The sequence below is a fragment of the Theropithecus gelada genome, chromosome 10 (genome assembly GCF_003255815.1).
Source record: "Theropithecus gelada isolate Dixy chromosome 10, Tgel_1.0, whole genome shotgun sequence".
NCBI lineage: Eukaryota > Metazoa > Chordata > Mammalia > Primates > Cercopithecidae > Theropithecus > Theropithecus gelada.
The window spans coordinates 89,705,949-89,730,379 of record NC_037678.1 but is presented as its reverse complement, the minus strand read 5'-3'; the positions used below and the strand labels follow the sequence as shown (position 1 = coordinate 89,730,379).

General features: G+C 40.2%; 1 protein-coding gene across 24 annotated transcripts in view; it reads right to left on the bottom strand.

Moving 5' to 3' along the window:
- Positions 1-24,123, bottom strand: part of ZNF133 (zinc finger protein 133) — a 29,496-nt gene extending 5,373 nt beyond the window's left edge. For 2 of the 24 annotated variants that reach the window (XM_025400475.1, XM_025400477.1), the window contains exons 1-6: positions 23,748-24,123; positions 14,205-14,282; positions 13,507-13,658; positions 6,789-6,957; positions 6,150-6,276; positions 5,272-5,367 (exon numbers count right to left, since the gene is read on the bottom strand). In XM_025400475.1, the coding sequence (XP_025256260.1) occupies positions 5,272-5,367; positions 6,150-6,270 (217 nt within the window). In that variant the 5' untranslated portion in view covers positions 6,271-6,276; positions 6,789-6,957; positions 13,507-13,658; positions 14,205-14,282; positions 23,748-24,123. Of the gene's footprint in view, positions 1-1,330; positions 1,469-4,847; positions 4,958-5,271; positions 5,368-6,149; positions 6,297-6,788; positions 6,958-13,506; positions 13,659-14,204; positions 14,283-22,284; positions 22,465-23,747 lie in introns of those variants that run through there. The other 22 variants (XM_025400476.1, XM_025400481.1, XM_025400471.1 and 19 more) reach the window with 18 other exon arrangements.
- Positions 24,124-24,431: the final 308 nt, after the last annotated feature.

Sequence of the window (24,431 nt, the reverse complement as noted above, 5' to 3'; positions counted from 1 at the left end):
TTTGCCTAAAGTAATGAGATCAGCCTTATGTTAATTATTTGAGACTGAAACTTAAAACTTTAAATACCGTTTATCAACACTATATATGCTTAAAAACATGTACAATTATTTAGCTTGCCAATAAACAGAAAAAAAAGCTTAAACTTGACAATAATACTGGTAACTAAAAAAGAATTATAACTTGGTGTATTCCTGTCCTCCATATGAAAAATAACTAATTTTTGTCTTCTGTATACTCAACTTAGAAATACAAGCTCTATTTTTACTTCACCAGATTTTCAGTTTCTCATTCTTTATTTTTTAAATTTTTTACAGATAGGATCTCACTCTGTGGCCCAGGCTGAAATGCAGTAGTACAATCATAGATCACGCAGCCCAAACTCCTGGGCTCAAGCAATCCTCCCTCCTCAGCTTCCTGAGTAGCTGGGACTACAAGCACATACCATCTCATCCTGGCTAATCACAAAAAATTTTTTAGAGACAGAGTCTTGCTACATTGCCCAGGCTAGTCTTGAACTCCTGGCCTCAAGTGATCCTCCTGCCTTGGTCTCCCTCAGCCTCCTGAGTAGCTAGGAATACAGATGCAAGCCACAGCTCCTGGCTTTAATTCTCATTCTTATGCTTCTGTGTTACCTCTTACCAGGCTTCTTAGTCAATCTAAATAACAAAGATTATTCACTTCAGGAGGGTATATAATTCTTCGTAATTATAGTAACTCCTGTTACTTTAAAAAAACTAATTAATTTTTAAATTGACAAATAAAAAATGTATATATTCATTGTGTACAGTTTGAAATATATATACATTGTGACATGGCTAAATTGAGCTAATTAACATATGCATCACCTCACATACCTATCATTTTTTGTGGTGAAAACACCTAAAATCTACTCTTAGTGATTTTCAAGAACACAATATATTGTTATTAACTGTGGTCATCATGTTATATAATAGATCTCTTGAACTTACTCCTTCTATGTGCAAATTCTCTGACCAACATCTTACCCAACCACTCCCACCCCCTTGTAACCACCATTCCATTCTCTGCCTCTATGGGTCCCACCTTTTTAGACTGCACATATAAGTAAGATTGTGTGGTATTTGTCTTCTGTGACTGGCTTATTTCACTTAACATAACATCCTCCAGGTTCATCCATGTTGTTGCAAATGATTCTGTTACATTTATTGAATTAGCATTCTGATCAATGAAACAGCCAAGAAAATTCAATGCTTTTCTTGTAACTAGCCTATTTTGAGGATTCTGATATAGACTGTCTTAAATCCAAGTCCCAAATATAGAATAATGAAACTGTTAAGATGTATTTCACACCTAGAACAGTCTTCTTCCCATTACACATATATTTTGGGTTTCCAAGACAGCTTCCTGGGCAACCACAATGACTTGCTCCTTGGATTGTACAGCATTTTTTTTAATGTATTCAACATCGTTGTGAGAGCTGCTGTTTTTCTTTAAATTAAAACAAGGATTAAAAACAAGACACAAAAAAGATAGGTTTCACTTTAAGACAATGATAGGTAAGCTGCTTGTTATTAATATAAATGTTTCGGTAATTCTATACTTTTCAGGTTGAGAAAAACACATATTTGTGTAAATGTACAAAGGTCAGGGTGTACAGCATTTTCCCAGCCTCCACCTGCCAATTCTAGAATGAACACACAAGTCAGATAATGCCCCTACATCCTCTCCTTCTCTGTCCAACATTCCCTCCATGTCCTTGGCTAGACCTATCTCTGTTGTCCCTTGAGAGGAAGATTTCTGTAAGATTCCCTCAAGTAGATAGACAGCTTCTTCCTCTTATATCTCAGCACTACAGAGTGGGATGAATGTCCTTGTTTTGTAATGTGGCTTCCACACCAGTACCTACCATACTTCTTTTAGGATCATCCACAGGCCTCCTGGTTTCACACATTGCCTTGAATATTTGATCACCCACCAGCCTCACATCCTCTCCAAACCAGTACCTGTGAGCACTCTCAGGGTGCTCCACAGGGCTGAGCCTCTGGCTAAGACTCCAACTTCTTAGCAACACTGACCTCACGTGCACTGTGAACGCTGTTCACAGACACTGCACAATCTTCACATTCTCTCCTGTGCACATTCCCTTCTCTGACACAGCCTTTTCTTCTATCTTCTGACTCACTTTGCTCAAGCATCATGGGCACATTGGTTCCTGACCTTATTTGGGGCTCCAATCCACGACCTTTCAGCTTATACACCATCATACTTTACTCCTTCATACAACTGAGATCCAATGGACTTATATATCCAACTGACCTTTTATGGAACTATAGATTCAGTGGAGAGTCTATGAAACCATTATGGTGCTCTCAAAAGGATGCTGTTTTGGGCTGAGTTGTGTTCCCCCCAAATTCTTATGTTGAAGCTGTAACTGCTAATGTGACTGTATTTGGAGACAGGGCCTTTAAAGAGGTAATTGAGGTTAAATGAGGTCATAAGGGTGGGCCCTAATCCAGTGGGGCTAGTGGCCTTTAAGAAGAGGAAGAGACAACCAAGATGTGTGAGCATAGAGAAAGGGCCCTGTGAGGACACAGGGGGAAGGCAGCCATCTATAAGTTCAGGAGTGAGGCCTCAGAGCAACCAAACCTGCTGACAACTTGATCTTGAACTGCTGGCTTCCAGAACTATAACTAAATGCATTTCTGTTGTTTAAGCCACCTGGTCCATGTTATTTCGTCATGGTGGCCCAAGGCGACTAATACAGATGTTTTACTTCCTTTACCCTGACCTTCCTTCTTTCCTAGCGCTGCAGTAAAACACCTACTCATGGCCTCAGTCAACCCCTGAGCAAGTCTCATGAAATTTATCAGTTATTAAGTAAACATGAAAGGCCAAAGTCCCTATTAAAAGTTAACACCACTTGGTTTGACAGCAAATGCAACACCAGCTACATGCTGCTGCTTAACAGCAAAACACCCAAATGACATTGTTTTCATTTTAAAATAAAAGAATGAACAATAAAATAGAAAAGTATGCACAAGAAAGTATGGTGCTAAGACTAAAAAGAAATAAAGAGGAAGTTAAAGGAAAGAATAGCTCATGGAACTAAGAGAATTTCAGTATTAAAAACTTCATTAATGAGTAAGATAAAAATATCCTGAACCTTATATACCTAATAGAACAATAAAGTAAAATATAACACAAAAACTTAGAAATAAATGGAGAAGTTGATATAAATTACAAGGACTGTGGAGAGTTTTAGGATTCCTTCTAACAGATGAACAGTAAGGATACAAGCTAGTTGAAAAACAGCAACAATTTATATTATGTATGCTATAGTCCCTCACCTCGAAGACAGAATTAATCAATTTAACAAAAACAAGAGGAGAAAATTTCTTACCCAGAAAAAGAAAATATATACTTCTGTGCAAACATTTATAAAATTGTCAAAAGAATTTTAAAAATTAAAACACATATATAATTTCTTAAAGTTATCTATGCCTCTGTCATTTAAAAATAATGCAAAGTAGGATGAAAAATTCTCAGCAGCTCCTTGTCCAACCCTCCCCAATTCTATCCCCACAGAGGTAACCACCAGTAATAGTGTAACCACTAGTAATGGTAAGTAACAACAGAGTTCTATGTTCACATAAACATATGGATATATACTCTTTCATATACTTCTCTTTAACAACAAACTCAACTGCGTAATATACAAAGTCCTGTAACTTTTTCACTTAATAAGGTATCCACTTAGTGTCTGATTTAAAGAAGATACAGCAAAATTTGATTATATTTAGTGAACAGATAGGAAATCTCACCACAAAGAAAAGTGTAGTAAAAGTGAATGGAAATTGCAGAACTGACAAAAAAGTGAAATGAAGGATTCACTGGCCAGAGCTTAGCATATTGGAAATGACAAATGAGACAGTAAACTTGAAGACAGACCAACAGAAATCATCCAGTCTAAAGAACAGAGAGAAAAAAAGATTTAAAAATACAGAAAGGATCTATAACCTGTGAGATTATATAAAAAGGACTAATATATATGTGCCTATAGTCCCAAAAGGGGACAGAGAGAATCAGGAAGATAAAAACATGTAAAGGAAGAATGGACTTAAGGCAGTCACATCACTGTGAAACTGCTGAATACCGAAAGTCCGGCGAAAAGTAGCCAAGGAAATAAAGGTAAATTATGTTCATGGTGACTTCTCCATCAGAAACAGGGACAGGCAGAACAATGGAATGTTATCTTTAAAGTGCTGAAAAAATAACCAATGTAGAATTCTACATCTAGTGAAGATACACTTCAAGAACGAAGGCAAAATAAAGACACTTTCAGAAGCAATAGAGAACACATTGCCACCTGTACCATTTGTCCTTAAGGACAAATGAAGTCCTTAAGGTTCAAGAGAAATAATACGAAAGGTAAACTCAGATTTTCAAACAAAAAAAAATAGAAAATGATAAATTACCTGGATGAGTTAAAGACTATTTTTTCTCTTAATTAAAAAAATACATGGTAGAAAACAAATCCATGTGAGTATTTAAAACAAACATTTTAACATTGTAATACAGAGTGTATAATACAAAAGACAACTATAGCACAAAGCATGTTGGGAGGAGGGGGTGATTGGAATTGTGCAATTGCAATGCTCTTACATTTTATATTTTACCTAGATTAAGTATTAAGAGAATATAAAAAGTTAAGGCTATGTCTTATACTCCCTTAGAGCACGAGCCAGCAAACTTTTTCTTAAAGATAGTAAATAGTTCAGGCTTTGATGGTTAAGTGGCAAAATTAAGGATGTTATATAGATATTTATATAACATTATAAAATGTAAAAGCCATTCTCGAATAGCTCACAGTCTTTTTAGAATTCCATTTCAATTTCTCTATTGGCTTTTTACATTTCTTCCTTCCACTGGGTTTGCCTTCTTTCTTTAGGTCACAGTTGTTTCCATATTCTTGATGATCTTTTTTAAAAACAGTAACAAGAGAAAGAAGCCCATGACTATGAAAGAGAACTGAGTGAGCCAGAGAGGAGAAACCCAGTGGGAGGAAAAACAGCTTCCTAGCGGAGGAAGGAGACAAGAGACACCAGGAAAGCCCCATCCATACTCGGATGAAGATGGAGATCTGGAAGGGAGGCCGTGTCAGGCAATCTAAACAGCAGCCCGGGAGGTCAGGGGAACAGCTTTCCTCCCCAGCACCTGAGCAACGCCCCCTCTCCCCCAGTCCTCTGAGCTGCTGAGCTCATGTCTCATCCACCCAGTGTTTTCCCACTCACCTGGACAGGTAGCCGGTGAACAGTTTTTCTCCTCTCTCCAGGTCTCTTTCCCTTGCTCCAGCTGGGTGATGAGTTCTGGTTTAGAAAATGAAATTCCTGCTCACAGGAAAAGAAAATAAGGTAACTAGGTTATGGGCTCAAGAGCCCATTCAAGAATTCAGAGCCAAACAGCCTAGGAAACTTCAGAGGTAGTACAAAGCCCTGAGTTGGAAGGGGTGCGTGGGGCTCTCAGAAATGGAAGGGATGAGTGGGCAGCGAACTCCGATGAGAGTACACTGGGCTGGGCGCGGTGGCTCAAGCCTGTAATCCCGGCACTTTGGGAGGCCGAGACGGGCGGATCACGAGGTCAGAAGATCGAGACCATCCTGGCTAACACGGTGAAACCCCATCTCTACTAAAAAAATACAAAAAACTAGCCGGGCGAGGTGGCGGGCGCCTGTAGTCCCAGCTACTCGGGAGGCTGAGGCCGGAGAATGGCGTGAACTCGGGAGGCGGAGTTTGCAGTGAGCTGAGATCCGGCCACTGCACTCCAGCCTGGGCGACAGAGCAAGACTCTGTCTCAAAAAAAAAAAAAAAAAAAAGAGAGTACACTGATTCTATTTCATGCCGGGTAGATGAACACCCCCTCTCATTTAAAACAAGTTAACATAGGATGAGAACCCCACTCTGAGAAAAAAGGGCTAGAAATGCAGAGTAGTACACACAATACACATATGTACACATACAACAAAATCTACTCATTTTCGACTCTGCAAAATCAGACCCACCACGGGAAAACAGGAATAAAATGTCGTTGCTTTTTAGTCCAACCCAAAGGTCAAGTAATAAAGCAAGATGGCTGCTTTAAGAATGGGAATCCTCACAGATATCAGGCTTACCCAGTGAGACCAGGTTGCTGTAGTTCTCCAGCATCACCTCTCTGTACAGAGTCCTTTGAGCAGGGCTCAGCAGCCTCCACTCATCCTGGGTGAAATCCACAGCCACATCCCTGAATGCCATGTGTGCCTGTAACACAAAACCGAGCCCTGCTCACTCAGAAGCCAGCCTTGCCCGTGGCTGGGTGAGGGGCAGGCAGAAGGCTGCCCTGGGGGAGGCAGGTGAGATATCAAGATCCCTGCCTTTGACAGTGACCCTGGTGCCATGTGTTCCAAGACTTTTAAATCCCTGTCTCTATCCAGCCAGTGGCATTTGTGAACCCATACAGTCAAGGTCCTGGGGGGCCATACAGGGTATATGTGCACGAAGTGGAGTCCCTACATTTTGGGAACTTTAAATCTAGGCAGACAGAAGAGCAAGCAACATATAAAATGTAAGCAATAATAAAGGACAACAGATTTTCTGAGTTTAAGGAATTTAAAAGATCAAATAATCCACTCTAACTCAGTAATTCCTCAAAATCCTATGGCTTGGCTTTCTCGGGCCTGATGGTCACAAGCAGAGAGCAGTGAAGTACTGGAATCATGGTGCCTGGGTTTCAGACCCACCTCCGTCACCAACTAGTATCCCAGTTTTCTTACCTGTGAAATGTAGAGAACAGTTCATTAAACTTCCAGACACAGACTGTGAGTGCTCACCATGGAGCTTCTTGGCCACAGTCCAAAAATTCATCTTTGCACCCTATTCTCATGCCCCTGCCCAGTTTTATTCTTTTAATTTTTTTAGCACTATTTCCAAATGGAGGACAAACTGGAATAGAGATTAGAAAGGGTTTTCTAAGACAGGGTCTGGCAAGTTGGTCTTAGAGAATGGGTTGGAATCAAGGGAAGAAGAAAGTGCTAGGAACTACAGATGAGGCATGTGGGGAGCAGGGACAAGGACATTATGAGCAAAGGAAGACAAAGCCAAAATGTAGGCAGGGAGGGCTCCCTAGGAGGAATAAAAGCCACCTACTGGTAGAATCCAGAACTTTTTCATCACCTCACACTGAAACACCAACTATTAAACAATAACTTCCCATTCTTTCCTCCCCCTAGATCCTGGCAGTGACCATTTTGCTTTCTGTCTCCATTATATATGTGGTTATTCTATGTGGCTACAATAAGTGGAATCATATATGTCCTTTTGTGTCTGACTTATTTCACTTAGCATGTCTTCAAGATTTAGCCATGTAGAAGCATGCACTCAGAATTTACTTCCTTGTTAAGGCTAAATAATACTCCATTGTGTGTATATACTACATTTTGTTTATGTATCTGTTAATAGACATTTGGTTTGTTTCTAGCTTCTGGCTATTCTTCCATGCACATGGTTGTATAAATATTTGTTGGAGTCCCTTCAGTTCTTTTGGGCATACACTCAAAAGTGGAATTACTGGATCAAACAGCAATTCTATAGGAACCACCATACTGTTTTCCACAGCAGCTGCACCATTTTGCATTCCCATCAGCAACGCACAAGGGTTCTATTTTCTCCACATCCTTGGCAACACTTACTGCCTTCTAGTTTTGGGTTTTTTTTTTTTTTTTTTTAAAGTAATAGCCATACAAATGGGTATAAGGTGGTATCTCATTGTGGTCTTCATTTGTATTTTCTTAATGTGAGTGATAGTGAACATCTTTTCAGGTGCTTATTAGCCACATGTGTATCTTTGCAGAAATGACTATTCAAATCCTTTGTCCATTTTTAAGCTGGAGTGTTCTTTTATTGTTGTTAAGCTGTAGGAGTTTATATATTCTAAATATTAATCCCTTATCAGATATGTGACTTGCAAATATATTCCCTTCCTTTGATGAATGAAAGTTTTAAATTTTGATGAAGTCCAAGTTCGCTATTCTTTTCTTTTATTGCCTATGTTTTGGTATCATTTCCAAGAAATCACCACCAAATCCAATGTTATAAAGATGTTTGCCTATGTTTTCATCTACAACTTTTATAGTTTTCACATTTATGTTTAGGTATTCGATCCATTTTCAGTTAATTTGCATATATGCTGTTAGGTAAGGGTTCAACTTCATTCTTTAGCATATAAATATACAGTTTGCCCAACAGTGTTTGTAGAGTATAGTCTTTTTCATATTGAATGGTCTTGGCACTCTTGTCAAAAATCATTTGACCATATATGCAAGGGTTTATTTCTGGGCTCTCTATTCTGTTCTGTCAGTCTATAAGTCTGTTTTTATGGCAGTACCACAGTTTGGGTTACTGTTGCTCTGTAGTAAATTCTGAAATCAGGAACTGTAAATCCTCCAACTTCGTTCTTTTTCATGATTGTTTTAGGTATTCAGTGTCAGCTGAGATTCCGTATCAAGTTTAAGATGAATTTTTCTATTTCTTTAAAAAAAATTGTTATTTTTATAGGGAGTACATTGACTCTGTAGATTGGTTTGACTAGTATTATTATTTTAACATTTTAACAGCTGGGCGCAGTGGCTCACACCTGTAACCCCAGCACTTTGGGAGGCCAAGGCAGGTGGATCACCTGAGGTCAGGAGTTCAAGACCAGCCTGGCCAACGTGGTGAAACCCCGTTTCTACTAAAAATACAAAAATTAGCCAGGTGTGGTGGCAGCGCCTATAATCCCAGCTACTCGGGAGGCTGAGGCAGGATAATTGCTTGAACCTGGGGGATGGAGGTTGCAGTGAGCCAAGATCGTGCCACTGCACTCCAGCCTGGGCAAAAGACCAAACTCCATCTCAAAAAAAAAAAAAAAAAAAGTTTTCCAGTCTACAAACATGTGATGTCTTTCCATTTATTTACATCTTCTTTCTTACAGCAGTATTTTGTAGTTTTCAGTGTATGTCTTTCATCTCCTTGGTTAATTCCTAAGCATTTTATTCTTTTTGATGCTATTTTAAATGAAACTGTTTTCCTCATTTTCTGTTAGGATTGTTCACTGTTAGTGCATAGATATGCAACTGATTTCTGTGTGTTGACTTCATATATTAGTTCTAATAGGTTTGTGTGTGTTTAGTCTTTAGGGTCTTCCACATTTAAGATCATACCACCTGACACTGAGATAACTTCATTTTTCCCATTCAGATGGCATTTGTTTCTTTTTCTTGCTTATTTTCTCTGGCTAACACTTCCAATACTCTGTTGGCTATAAGTGGCAAAAGTGGGCATTACTGCCTTATTGTTGATGTTGGAGCCTTTAGTTTTTCACCATAGAGTATGTTAGCTGTGAGATTTTCGCATATAGCCTTATTATATAGTGGTTTCCTTCTATTTCTAGTTATTTTCCATAAAAGGGTGCTAAATTCTGTCAAATACTTTTCTGCATTGAGATGATCATGTGGTTTTTTTTTTTGTTTCATCTGTTAATGTGATATTTTATATGCATTGATTTTTTTTTGGGGGGGGGACAGAGTTTTTGCTCTTGTTGCCTAGGCTGGAGTGCAGTGGCACAATGTCAGTTCACTGCAACCTCTGCTTCCTGGGTTCAAGCAATTCTCCTGCCTCAGCCTCCTGAGTAGCTAGGATTACAGGCACGTGCCACCATTCCTGGCTAATTTTTTTGTATTTTTAATAGGGATGTGGTTTCACCATGTTGGCCAGGCTGGTCTCGAACTCCTGACCTCAGGTGATCCACCCACCTCGGTCCCCCAAAGTGCTGGGATTACAGGCGTGAGCCACCGTGCCCAGCCATACACCCATTGATTTCTGTATGTTGAATAATCCTGCATTTCAGGAATAAACTCCACTTGGTCATGGTGTATAATTCTTTTCAAATGCTGTTGAATTCAGTTTGCTAGTATTTTGTTGAATTTTTTTGCAACTATGTTCATAAATGATGTAATTTTCTTGTAGTGTCTTTGTCTGGTTTTGGTATCAGAGTAATGCTGGCCTCACAGAATGAGTCAGGCAGTGTTCCCTCCTCTTCAGTATTTTTGGAGGACTTTGAGAAGAACTAGTGTTAGTTCTCTAAACGTTTGGCAGAATTCACCAGCAAAATCATCAGGTCCAAGAGGCCCTGATTCTTTGTCAGGATGGTTTTGATTACTGATTCAATCTCCTCACTAATTATACACTTATTCAAAATTTTGATTTCCTCATGGTTCAGTCTTGATAGGTATTGCATTCTAATAATTTGTCCATTTCATCTAGGTCATCGATTTGCTGGCACACAATTCATAGTACTCTTGTACAATCCTTTTTACTTCTGTAGAAACAATAGTAATGTCCTCACTTTCATTTCTGATTTTAGTAATTTGAGTTTTCTTATTTTCTTAGTCAATAAAGCTAAAGGTTTGTCAATTTATTTAATCTTTTCGAAGAACCAACTTTAAGTTTTGTTGCTTTCTGCTATTATCCTTCTATTTGCTATTTTATTTGACTCTGCTCTAGTGTTTATTATTTCCTTCCTTCCGCTAGCTTTAGGTTTAGTTTGTTCTTCTTTTTCTAGTTCCCTAAGTTGTAAAATTAGGTTATTCTTTGGAGACTTTGCTTTCTAATGTATTTCAGCTAAAAATTTCCCTCCTAGCACTTTACTTCATCTCATAAGTTTTCCTATGTTGTGTTTTTGTTTTCACTTGACTCTAAGTAAGGTCTAATTTCCCTTATAGTTTCTTCCTCTACCTACTGGTTTAAGAGTATGTTCTTTAATTTTCACGTTTGTGAATTTCAAAATTTTCTTTCAGTTATTCGTTTCAAGCTCCACCTTGTTGTGGTAGAAGACACTTTTTATGATATCAGTCTTAATTTGTGGCCTAACATGTAGTCTACCCTGCAAAATGCCCCATGTGTACTTGAGAAGAACGTGTATCCTATTTTTGTTGGGTACAATGTTTGGAATATGTCTATTATATCTATTTGATTTACGCCTTGTTCAAATCTTCTATTTCTTTACTTTTTGTCTTTCTTATTGTTCTATCCATTATTTAGAGTGGGGTACTGAAATCTCCAATTATTATTATAAAACTTACTTCTCCCTATAATGCTGTCCATTTTTCTTTATATATTTTATGGGTCTGTTATGAGGTGTATGTGTATAATTTTTATATCTTCTTGCTGTATTAAATCTTTTGTATTAATGTCTTCCTTATCTCTTGTAACCTTTTTCAATTTAAAGTCTATTTTTTCTGGTATTAATGTAGCCACTTCTACTGTCTTTGGTTACTATTTGCATGAAACATCTTTTTCCATTCTTTTACTTTGAAACTATTTGTGCCTTTGGATGTAAAGTGAGTCTCTTGTAGACAGCATACAGTTAGATCTTTTTTTTTTTTAATCCACTATGCCAAATTGTTTTAGAGTTTAAAGCATTTACACATAAAATAATTACTGATAAGGAGGTACTGATTTCTGCTATTTTGCTTTTTGTTTTCTACATGTCCTACAGTCTTTTATTCTTCATTTCCTGTATTACTGTCCTTTTTCTTCTTTGTTGATTTTTTAAATGCAACTTTAAAATTCCCATCTCATTTGCATTTCTCTACATCCTACAGCTATTTTCTTTGTGGTAACCAAGGGAATTACATTTAACGTCCTAAACTTTAAAAACTCAAATTTGAACTCATCAGCTTAACTTCAATAGCATATAAAAACTGTGTTCCTATACAGCTCCATCTCCAACTCATTATTGATGTCACAAAATTACATCTTTATGCACTGTGTGGTCAAAAACATAGATTTTTTTTTTAATGCAGTAGTCTCCTAAGTCTCATATAGAGAACAAAAAGTGAAGTTACAAAGCACAGTTACAGTAATACAAGTTTATATTACTACCTGTGTATTAATTTTTAATGGAGAATTTAATTTTTTCATATGGCTTCATGTAACTGTCTAATGTCCTTTTATTTCAACCTGAAAGACTCTCGTTAATATTTCTTGTAGGGTAGGTCTAGTGGTTGTAATCTCCACCAACTTATATGAGAATGTCTTAATTTCTGCCTCAGTAATGAAGGGCAGTTTTGCCAGATATAGAATTCTTGGTTGGCAGGCTTTTTTGTTTGTTTGTTTTCTTTTAGCACTTTGAATATATCAACCCACTGCCTTCTGGCCCAAGAGGTTTTTCATAAGAAATTTGCTAATAATCTTATTGAGGATCCCTTGTACGTAGCATTGCTTTTCTCTTGCTGCTTTCAAAAATCCCTCTGTCACCTGTGGCTTTTGGTGCTTTGATTACATTGTTTCTCAGTATGAGTCTTTTTGAGGTTTTCCCACTTGTAGTTCATTGAGCTGCTTGGATGTTTATATTCAAGTCTTTCATCAGACTTGGGAAGTTCTCAGCCATTATTTCTTCAAGCAATCTCTCTGTCCCCTTTTCCTCTTCTCCTTCTGGGAATCCCATAAAGGGGTACTTGATCCACTTGATAGTATCCCATAGTTCCCTCAAGCTCTGTTCACTTTTCTTTAACCTTTTTGTCTGTGTCCCTTAGACTTGATAATTGTCCTATCTCTTGGTTTGCTGATTCTTCTGTCTGCTCAAATCCATTTCTGAATCCCTCTGATGAACTTTTATTTTTAGTTGTACTTTTTAGCTCCAAAATTTATTTTTGGTTTATTTTTATGTTTTCTGTCTGTTTATTGATATTTCCAGTTTGTTCTTACGTTGTTTTCTTGACTTTCTCCACATCTTCCTTTAACTCTTTAAGATGGCTGTTTTAAAGTCTTTGTTTAGTCCACTATCTGGCCTTTGTCAGGGATGTTTTCAGTTTATTCATTTTTTTCCCCTTTGAATGGGTCATATTTTTCTCATTCTTTGTATGCCTTATGATTTTTGTCAAAAACTAGACATTTAAATCTTATAAAACAGCAACTCTGTAAGTCAGAGTCTCCCTTCTGTTTGTATTTTCGTTTTTTTTTTAAATATTGATGTAGGGTGTCCCTATGCTAGGAATTAGTCTGAGGTGTAAGCTTAAAGTCTTCTCAGGTCTTTTCTGGGCCCATGCCTTTCCATGGGTATACCTTCTACATTCCTCCATATGCAGCTGTTTTTCAATATACTAGTCCTCAAATATTTGGCTCTCAAAGGGGAAAAAGAGAACTTCAGCGGGGGAAAATAGACTCTGGCTACTTAAATCCCCTAAAAGCCACTTTAGCCAGTGGGGGTTGCAATTGGCTGAAGTAGCTTTCAGGGGATTTAAGTGGACCACCTCTGTGATCAGAAACAGCAATTAACAATTAGAACACACATCCTCAATATTTGGAGTGAAGGGTCCTTATTGTCCACGATGTGTCCCACAAGCCATGTAGAAGCTGATCCAGGAATACAGGATGGCTACCTGCCATAGGGCTGGCAGGGTGGATGATAGGTAGCTGCTACTATACTAGGAGCTAAAATTAGCTGTGACTTACCCTCTATACTTTCTTCCATCTGGGAACTGGAGGCCTTCAACTAGACTCCGGAGTTCCAAAATAGGTACACCTGACAGATTCTGCCAGTATAATCATATGTACTTTCCATTCCATTACTGTGATGTTACTCTCAGGCAGTAGAACTTTTGAAGCTGAACAAAGAAATGCAGACTCTAGCCGGGCGCGGTGGCTCAAGCCTGTAATCCCAGCACTTTGGGAGGCCGAGACGGGCGGATCACGAGGTCAGGAGATCCAGACCATCCTGGCTAACACGGTGAAACCCCGTCTCTACTAAAACATACAAAAAACTAGCCAGGCGAGGTGGCGGGCGCCTGTAGTCCCAGCTACTCCGGAGGCTGAGGCAGGAGAATGGCGTAAATCCGGGAGGCGGAGCTTGCAGTGAGCCGAGATCGCACCACTGCACTCCAGCCCGGGCGACACAGTGAGACTCCGTCTCAAACAAAACAAAACAAAACAAAAAATGCAGACTCTATCTCAAACTGTAGAATTGTGTGTTGTTCAGTTAACTACTGGGTGAAAAACTGTGTCATGGGTTGTGCAGAAAGCGATGCTGAGGCAGGGAAGCCAGTAAGTGGAATTGGAGCTGAACTCTACTAGGCACCAATAAGGCAGTCAGGGTAAGAGAAGGGAATGTGTCCGTCCTGTTACAGCCAGTAATGGAGACAGGAAACACTCACCATTCCCCTGGCTCTCCGGGACCCTGTGGCCTTTTTTCCTTGTCTCCCTAAAGAAGGATGATATCTCAGAAGGTAGATCTGGGTAAGGAAAACAGAAATGAGAGGGTGTCAGGTGGAAATGCTGTCCTCATGAGTGAAGCAGGGCCTGCTCTTTAACCCCACAACTGGGGGAGCAGTGGCATAATGGGGAACGTATAAAGCAAGGAAAAGATACTGCTTGGAAAGAGCAAAGGAAAAGAAAAACAAGCAACAGAGGGTAATCCAGGGTCTTGCAAAACAAAAGAGAAAAACAAAACAACAACAACAAAACCCCAAAGGACGCACCACCTCTCCATCCCCTGCAATCCAGTAAAGAAACTGTACCTTGCTACACTGGCAGAAGCATTTTCCTGAACTAGGGAAATCTCAAGAACACTAGAATCTGACAGTTCTGTTTACAGAAATGAGGACATGCGAACAGTTGTAGTCTATTAAAAAAAATGAAAATAAGAATCTAAACAATTCAGCTAAAGAAAATTCCACCAAAAAAAAAAAAAAATGAGACAGAAAAAAAATAAACAAAACCGTAACATTAAACTAAATTAAATATCTTCAAACAAACATTTTGGGATATGAGATATCATCATGAATTAAAAATTCAAAAACTAAGAATAGAAATGGACAAAAAAAGTAAAGAAACAAAAAGATTTCAACAAACTTTTGAAAGAAACCAAAGAAAAAGACAATATTATATGAGAAATGAAGACGAACTTATAAGACACTCAAGGAGGAATAGATTGAACTGAAAACATAATGAGCACTTAGCAATAGCCAGAAAACAAGAGAATGAAGTGAAATAAGAAGTAAAAAGGATCAGAAAGAAGCTGGATAGGAAACCAGACAAAGAAGTAATATTCATATAATTTGTTCCTAGATACCGAAACAATGGAAATATTTAAAAGTATAATGTAAGAAAACATTTTTAAAATAGATTACCTGAATCTAAATATGAAAGGGCCTATGGGATATGAGGGAAAAGTTGACTCATAACCACCAACTCAAAGACACTAGAAAAACTATTAGACTTTAAAGAACAACAACAGGAATCCAAAGTGACTCTAAGCAAAAAATATGAGTTCTACCAGAGTTTTTGAAATTATCATTCAACCACTGCTCACTGCTGGTGGGAATGTAAAATATGGTATACCCACAAACCAGTATGGTGGTTTCTCAAAACATTTAAAATACAATTATTATGTGATTCATCCAATTCCACTTCTGGCTATATATGCAAAATAACTGAAGGCAAGGACTGGAACAGATACTTGTATGCTCATGTTTATACCAGCATTGTTCACAATAGCCAAATGGTGTAAGCAACTCAAGTGTCCACCAATGGATGAATGAATAACAAAGTGACATGTACATACAATGGAATATTATTCAGACTTAAAATGCAAGGAAATTGACACATGCTACAACATGAACCTAGAAGACATTATGCTAAGTGAAATAAACCAGAAGTAAAAGGACAGTAAGATTCCATTTATATGAGGTAACCAGAACAGTCAAACTGTGGTTCAGGAGAGGTGGTTGGGGAAAGGGAGAATGGGGAGTTATTGTTTAACGGGTATGGAGTTTCAGTTTGGGAAGATGAAAATATTTCTGGAGATAGATAGTGGTGATGGTTGTACAGCAATATGAATGTACTTCATGACATTGACTTGAACATGTTAAAATGGTAAATTTTATGTTATGTGTATTTACCACCAAAAAAAAGGTCTGGCCAAAAATCATCATTCAATGCAAGACATGACGGGAAACTTAGCAAAAAGACTGATGATGAGCATTTAATATACATAATTGTAAACTTAGCATGAAAAGGGGAGAAGAGAAGGAAGAAAACATATGCTAATGGTATAGGGCAGTGTCCTGATAAGGTAGAAATGCCACTCAAATAGAAGACACAGGGGAAGAAGAAAGCAGAAAAAGGTTGCTGATCATATCATAGGCAATAGGTGGGAATTAAAAGGAATACACAAAATGAAATTATAGAATTGCTTAAAAATAATGTAATAAAAAACACTACATATATACAGGATTTATTTAAAACAGTGAGGTAAGGGAAACTATAGCCTTAAATCCTTTTACAAATAGAAAGGAAAGAAAAGAATCTAGCCTGGGCAACATGGTGAGACCTCATCTCTACAAAAAATTCAAAAAAATAGCCAGACATGGTGCATACACACACCCCTATGGTCCCAGCTACTCAGGAGACCTAGGAGGGAGGATCACTTGAACCTGGGAGGTTGAGGCTGCAGCAAGCCTGATAGCATCACTGCACTCCAGTCTAGGTGACAAAGTGGGACCCTACCTCAAAAAAAATAAATAAATAAATAAAATAAATTAAATTCCAAGCTCAAAAAGCTAATAAAATAAAGTAACCCAAAAGAAAGCACAAATAACAAAGATGAAAGCATACATTAATGAACAGAAAGCAGTAGATCTAATGAGCCATGTCCTACTTTGTCAAAAAGAGTAGACAAACACTAGCTAACTGAAAGGGAGAAAGCATAAATATTCAAAATAAGAAATAACATGGCTGTGAGGGCGATCTGGCTGCGACATCTGTCACCACATTGATCACCAGGGTCGATCCAGCTGATCTGGCTGGCTAGGTGTATGTCCCCTTCCTCCCTCAATGCTCCATGTGCATCCCTCCAGAAGCTGCACACTTGGTCAAGGACGACGACCATCCCTCATAGAGGAGGACCGGTCTTTGGTCAAGGGTATACGAATAGCTGTGCTCCCGTTAGAACCTCCCAACAAGATCTCAAAATAAGAAACAACTAAGGGAAAGTCACCAAAATACATCTTCTTAAAAGTCATGTAGACTACTTTACAGACCTCTATATAAATAAATGTGTAGACCTAGATGAAGTGAATAACTCCCAAAATTAAGTCCAGATGGTCACAAGGAAATTGTATCAAACCTTCAAACCAGGTAGTCCTTATGCTCCAAATACTGTCCCAAAGCACTGAAAACTAAAGGGAAAAGTCCTCATTCATTTTATAAAGCAAGGATACCATGAGGACCTTGATGACAGTTCAAAAACAGAAAAATTACAGACTAATTATCACTTACAAATATTGAAGCAAAATTCTAATTAAAATATTAGCAAAAAGACTCCAACATCGCAATAACAAAATATTTCACCATGGCAAAGAAAAATTTACCCAGGATTGCAAGACTGGTTTAATTTTAGGGGATCTATTGTTATAATACATCATAATAACAGATGTAAGAAGTCACGATTGTCTCTCTACATGGTAAAATACTCTTTACCAAAACTCAACACCTCTTCTTCAAAAAACAAACCAAAAACTCAAGAATATAGAGTTGATGGATTTTTAAAACTTTTTATTTTGTATGAATTTTAGACTTACAAGGAAGTTGCACAAATATCAATTCCCATGCCCTCCACCCAGTTTTCTCTAATGTTAACATCTTAGAAAACCATAGTGCAATCATCAAAAGCAGGAAATTAACATTGATGCAATACTATAAACTACAGACCTTAATAATATTTTGCCAGTTTTTCCATGAATGTACTTTTTCTGGTCCAGGATCTAACTGAGGTTTTCACTTTGCCTTTAGTTGTCATGGATCTTTAACCTCCTCCAATCTGTGACAGATCCTCTGTCTTTTCTCGTCTTTCACGAACTTGGCGCTTTTGAAGAGTATCCCTCAGTTTTGGTTTGTCCGATGTTTTTTCATGATTAGAACGAGGTTTTCATTTCTGGTTAGAATACCTCAGATGTGATGCTGTGTCCTTCAGCATATCAATGAGTTCATGATATTGTTATGTCCTTTTACTGGCGATGTTAACCTTGATCACTTGGTTAAGGAGGTGTCTTCTGAGCTTCTCCATTGTAAAGTCACTACATTTCCCTTTATAATTAATAAATATCTTGAGAGAGATACTTTGAGATTATACAAATATCCTATTTCTCTTCAAACTTTTAGCCACTAATTTTAGCATATATCTGTGGAACCTATCTGCAATAGTTATTACTGTGCTGTTTACCAAATGACAATGTTCTTTTTCCCCCTTTCATTCTAAATCCATTAATTAGAATTCTTCTGTCAGAGCTATTCTGTCTCCCCATTTGTTTGTATTCATTTATTTATTTATATCAATATGGATTTATATCTTATCCTATGGGTTATAATACAATATTATCACTGCTAATATTGCTGTTATAATTATTCCAGCTTTAAACACTGGGAGCTCTTTCACGTTGGCCTTGTTCCTGCTTTCACCAATACATTTGACACAAGTGACACTGTGCCAGTTACAGGCTTAAGTCCTAAGAAGGCCAGACAGCTTTCACTCTTGGGAGCTCTAACATACCATGTAACAAGTTCAGCCCTGCTGGAAGCTCTTACACTACCTGGAGAGAGGGAGGCCTGCTGATCCAGCTGACCCCAGCCTTCCAGCTGACCCCAGCCTTCCAGCCAACCCATGAAAATATGTGATGAAACCTATGAAAATATGTCAAATATGTGATGGAACCATCTTGCATGTTCCAACCCAAATGAGTCCCCAAATGACGGCAGCCATAGCAAGATGCGTCACTCACATCTCAACTGATCATATCCGCTTTGGGTAAACCCAAAGAACTGTGAGAGATTAAAACATAGTTGCTCTCCTAAGCCACTCAGTTTTAGAGTGGTTTGTTGTGCAGCAGTCAATAACCAGAACCCTTCTCTCTTTCAGCTTACCTAATAACAGAAGCACCTTCCTGTCATCCATGGCGCTTACTCAGTCCCATGACTACTTCCTACCTTCCATATCAAACCAATTATCAAGGCTAATTGATTCCACCTCTGCCAACTCTCTCAATTCCTCCCAACCCCTTCACCAGCTGGAGCACTAGGACAATGGCAAAAGCCTCCTAACAGTCTCTGTAGACCATTTCCCAACATCCTAGTCTGCCTCATCCAATACTCCCAGAATTAGCTTTATATATACAGATTGGATTATTCCTTCATTTGGCAAGTATTTATTAAGCTCCTACTGTGTGATAGGCACTTTTTAAATCCTGGGGATATAGACGTGAACAAAGACAAAAACACCCTCACTGACATAAAAGTCTAGAGGAGGAAGATGGACCAATTACACGAATAAATAAAATACACGATGTATCAGAAAGTGATGAATGGCATGAAGAGAAATAAAGCAGGGAAGGGGAAAGGATAGTCACAGAAGTGGGGTGAGATTTTAGAATTTTAAATAGGGTGATTTCAGAAGGCATCTCTGAGGTGATTGGGTAAAAATCTCAAGGATGTGAAGAGCCAAGGGAATAACTTTGAAAAGAACATCTAGGGCAAGAGAACAGCCAGTGAAAAGACCCTGATGGAAGGAAGAGTCAGGCTGGCATGGTCAAGGGATGGACAGTTCACTGTGGCCGGTGTGGCATGACTGAAATAGTGTGGTGCAGGTGAAGTCTAAGAGTAAATGTAGGGAGATCAGACCTAGCTTTGTAGGATACTGGTTTTGACTTTGGTTAGGATGAGAAGCCATTGGAATGTTTTGAGCAAACACATGACATGATTCGATTTACATTTAAAATATCCTTCTAGTTGCTCCACTGATTAATGTACCTTAGCAGGACACAGGCAAAAACAAAGAGACCACTCAAAGGCTGTGATCATCCAGATGAGACGGTGGCCTGGACCATGATGGAAGCAGCAGGGCATGGAAACGGTCAGAGTCCAGATTTCTGTAGTGTGGATGAGGGTGTAAGAGCAAGAAAGGATCAAGGATGACTCCTTGATGACTCCAAGCAATCTGAAGGAAGAAGCTGAAATGCCTCTGCTCCAAGATAAACTCTTGAAAGAATGGTCTATATACCACTGGGGTGGAACATGTTCAGGGAAGGTGATCAGAGTTTCTTGTTGCACACATGAGGTTTGGGATGCCCATAAGATATCCAGGTGGGGTGGCACACACCTGTAGTCCCAGATACTCAGGAGGCTAAGGCATGAGAACCTTTCACTCTTGGGAGCTCTAACATACCATGTAACAAGTTCAGCCCTGCTGGAAGCTCTTACACTACCTGGAGTGTAACTTAATATGAGCTAGATATTAAATGATATTAATAAATTATTAATTTTGTTGGGTATAACAAAATATAACTGTAGCAATGTAACTGTGTAACAATGAAATTGTGGTTATGTTAAAAAAAAAAAAAAAAAAGAAGTCCTTATGTGTTAGAGATGCCTCCTGAAGTATTCTCAGGTGAAATGATATAACTGGGATTTGCTCTTACACTACCACTTGAAGCCGGGCAGCGGAGGTTGCAGTGAGCCGAGATTGCACCACTGCACTCCAGCCTGGGTGATAGAGTGAGACTTCTGTCTTACCAAAAAAAAAAAAAAAAATCCAAATGGAAATGTGGAGATGGTAGGGGACCAGGATATGGAGTTGCAGGCAGAGCTCTAGGCTGAGCCTCAAACAGATGGCATTTAAAGCTTTGAGAATGAATGGGAGAACCAAGGACAGAGTATAGCTGAAGAAGACAGGAGGTCTAAGAACTGAAGCAGGGCCTTTTCCACGGTGGAAATTTGGGAGAGAAAGAAGAGCCAGCAAAGGAGATAGAGGAGGAGCAGCCTATGAGTTAGGAGAAAAACCAGGAAGACCTAGTGCCTAGAGCAACTGTGTGAAAGGTTATATTAAGAAGGAGGATGTAAACAACTACATCAAATGTTGCTGAGAACTGATGGTGGCCTGATTGTGACAGGGAGAACACTGGTAACCCTGACAACAATATTTGTTGATGTCACTTGAAAAAGCCTTACTAGAATATTCAAAAGATAACAGAAGGATAGCAATGGAGACAATAAACATAGATAATTCTTTCAAGGAGTTCAGCTCTAAATGGGAGGAAAGACAAGGCAAGAAGGTGAAGAAGAGACAGGAAGCTAGGACAGTGGAGAAATGGAGACAAAGGGAAAGAAAAGGAATCGAGAAGAATGCACAGGTGGAATGGGAGGATACAACTTTTTAAATTTTGTTTTGAGATGGAGTCTCGCTCTGTTGCCCAGGCGACAGATTCTCCTGCCTCGGCCTCCTGAATAGCTGGGATTACTGGTGTGCGCCACCGCGCCTGGCTAATTTTTGTATTTTTCGTAGAGATAGAGTTTCACCATGTTGGCCAGGCTGGTCTCGAACTCCTGACCTCAGGTGATCTGCCTGCCCTGGCTTCCCAAAGTGCTGGGATTACAGGTGTGAGCCACCGTGCCTGGCGGGGAGGACACAACTTCTAATGGGAAGTAAGTTTGAAAACAAGGATGCAAGAAAAACTCAGAGGTATAGCTTAGCTTATATCAAGTTATAAAGCTGTCAGTACAGATCAGCAAGATCAGAAGAAGTAGGAGGAGAAATGAGGCAGAGATAGGGAAAACTGGGATGCTGTTTCCAGATACTTTTCCCTCTCCTGCCTCTGACCAGGGCTGTTCTGACTGGTGGAAAAAAAGATTTTTTTTTTAACAATGGGGGAAAACTTAATATGAGCTAGATATTAAATGATATTAATAAATTATTAATTTTGTTGGGTATAACAAAATATAACTGTAGCAATGTAACTGTGTAACAATGAAATTGTGGTTATGTTAAAAAAAAAAAAAAAAAGAAGTCCTTATGTGTTAGAGATGCCTCCTGAAGTATTCTCAGGTGAAATGATATAACTGGGATTTGCTGCCAACACTCTAGCAGGGAAAAGAGTAAGTGAGAGTATTGGAAGACAGAAGAACAGAATGTTGACAACTTCACAGCATCTGACAAGCCCTGGGAATGAGCAGTCTGAACAAATACTGAAAGAAGGAATGTAGGGAAGAATATAGGTGTAATGAATGAGAGCATCAGCTCTGAAAAATATTCCCTGTGAAAATGATCACTGTTAAAACAAGCCTAGTTTCCTGAAGGAACCAGCTGGGACCCTGATCCCTGGATGGGACACTCTAGAACACAAATGTCAAAGCTAGGCAAAGGAAACCCACTCATAGTTCGAAATGCAAAAGGTAAGTGGCACCCACCTGAAGCTGGGCTCTCAAGAGCTCAGGAGTACCCCCTTTCCCCAGCAGGCAGTCCTCTCTGGGCAGACAGGAGCCACAGCGAGGCAGAACAAGAACAAAAAGCGATCAAGAAAATCAAGGGAAATCCTCAAACTCCAGTAGGGCAGCGCCTCCTCTTCCTTAGCGGCATCAGGAATGAACCTGCCACAGAAGAAAAGGAGAAAAGAATTGTGGGCAGCTTCCTGGGAACACAGCTGGGATACAGGCTGAAAGCACAACCTGCCCTAACATGCTGTTGATGCTGAGCATGAGGTGACCTCTGTGCCTGTTATTAAAGAAAGGTAATATTCACTGAGTACTTAGTATAAGCCAGAGACTGTTACAGCCACTGTAGGAGTTTCACCTCATTCTATCAACAACCCAATGAGATAGATGCTATTATCCTCTTTAGGTTAAATTGAGAAAATTAAGATACAGTGAAGTCAGCCTTTTGCCCAAGGTGACACAGCTATAAAGTGACAGAGCCCAGAGGAAATGTAGCTGTGGAGACCCTGCTCTTACACAGTAAGGGCGGTGACGGTGAACTCTGTGGGTTGCAAGGATTCTCTGTGTCCGTTCTGAGATGAATCAAGATTGGTCATAAGGTGTTAAGTGTTGCATCTGCGTGATGGAGATCTGGTCTATAGAGTTCTATCTACTTCTGGCTGTTCGAAATTTCTCCGCAATAAAAACTTAAATGGAATGTAAAATCCCAAAGCCTGACCACACCAGGGGCCTGGGAATCCGTAATTCTTGCGATCAGTGACGGTCCCTGGGACCTTTGGAAAAAACCTGTCCTGTGGGTCCCAGCCAGACTTCCTCCTCCAAGGCCTGAATCCGGGGGCGACCAACCCAAGTGAAACCCTAAGATCGCGGCAAAATGGTCACCCCAGATCCAGTCAACCCTGGCTTGTTTGGTCAAACCAGACCGCTCCTCATTCCACTCCAGCAAAGCCGAAGAACAGTGGGGCCCCAAGAGACTAGCCCTCAACCGACCAAAGCCTGGGGGACACATGGCCCCAGGGATGGTCCCCGCTCCGCCACCTGGGAAATACCAGCTCCCTTAAAAGCTTACTTATTCAACTCCCCCAAAACCGGGGACTTATGGCATGAGCGAGAGACCCCCTTTCCCGATTTCAGCCAAAGCCGAACCAGTCCCCACCCACGAGAACCCTAGGAGAGAGAGCCCGATCCCCCACCCATCACCATCCAGTTTCTCGGATAGGCTTCACCCAACTCCCCCGGAGATGCACGCCCACACCCCCAAAATAAGACATCTGGGAGAGGACGGCCTGCGCCACGCCAGCGCGTTCCCACCACAATCACCACCCCCGCGCCACCCGCACGGTCCCCAAATTCAGCCCATAGTCCAGCCTTTCGGGACATTCCTTTCCGCGCAGAAAAGGGTACGGCTGCGGCAAGGGTCCCGCGGGAGCCTCACTCACCAGCGCCACCAAAGAACAAGGGGTCGCTCCAGCCACCAGCTGGGGAGCGCCTCCAGCGGGGCGCCAGGACTACACTACCCCGAATCCTCGGCACTGCGCCCGGACCACACCTCCCAGGATGCTCGGCGCCACCAGGCGCGCCCTGACGGCCGGCAGCTCCCATTGGCCTCTGACGGATCCGTTTCTGAGTAACACGCTCCAGTCACTGGAGAATGGCCGCTGTGGCACCTGAATTCTCCCTCTTTTTTCTTAACCACGTACATAAAACACGTAGAAACTCCCGAGAAAAGTGCCTGGCCCTACTGTGACCCTCCCTCTGAGCGCCTCTGCTGGAAAACTACACTTCCCAGTGACCCCTGGAGCGACTTCCGCACCCGGTGCCGGCCCCGCCCCTTGGCGCGCGGAAATGAGGTTTCGGGGCGCATCTGTTCGGCTTCTGGGGTTGGTCGTGGTGTACAGCTGGGTGACCGAGCTTCTTCAGGTGCTGGTTCGTGTTGCAGCGTTCTCTGGTCTCCCTGGCTCCAGCCGCCCGCTTGGAAAGTCACGCCCCATATTCCTAAGTACCGGGCGAACGTCATCTCGTGTACACTTGAGCTCCATTTAAAGCCTTGGAAAGACGGAGCAGTCTTCCCGAAGTCTCACATCCCGTTCGAGGTAGACCCGATTCTGAGCCCACGCCCTCAA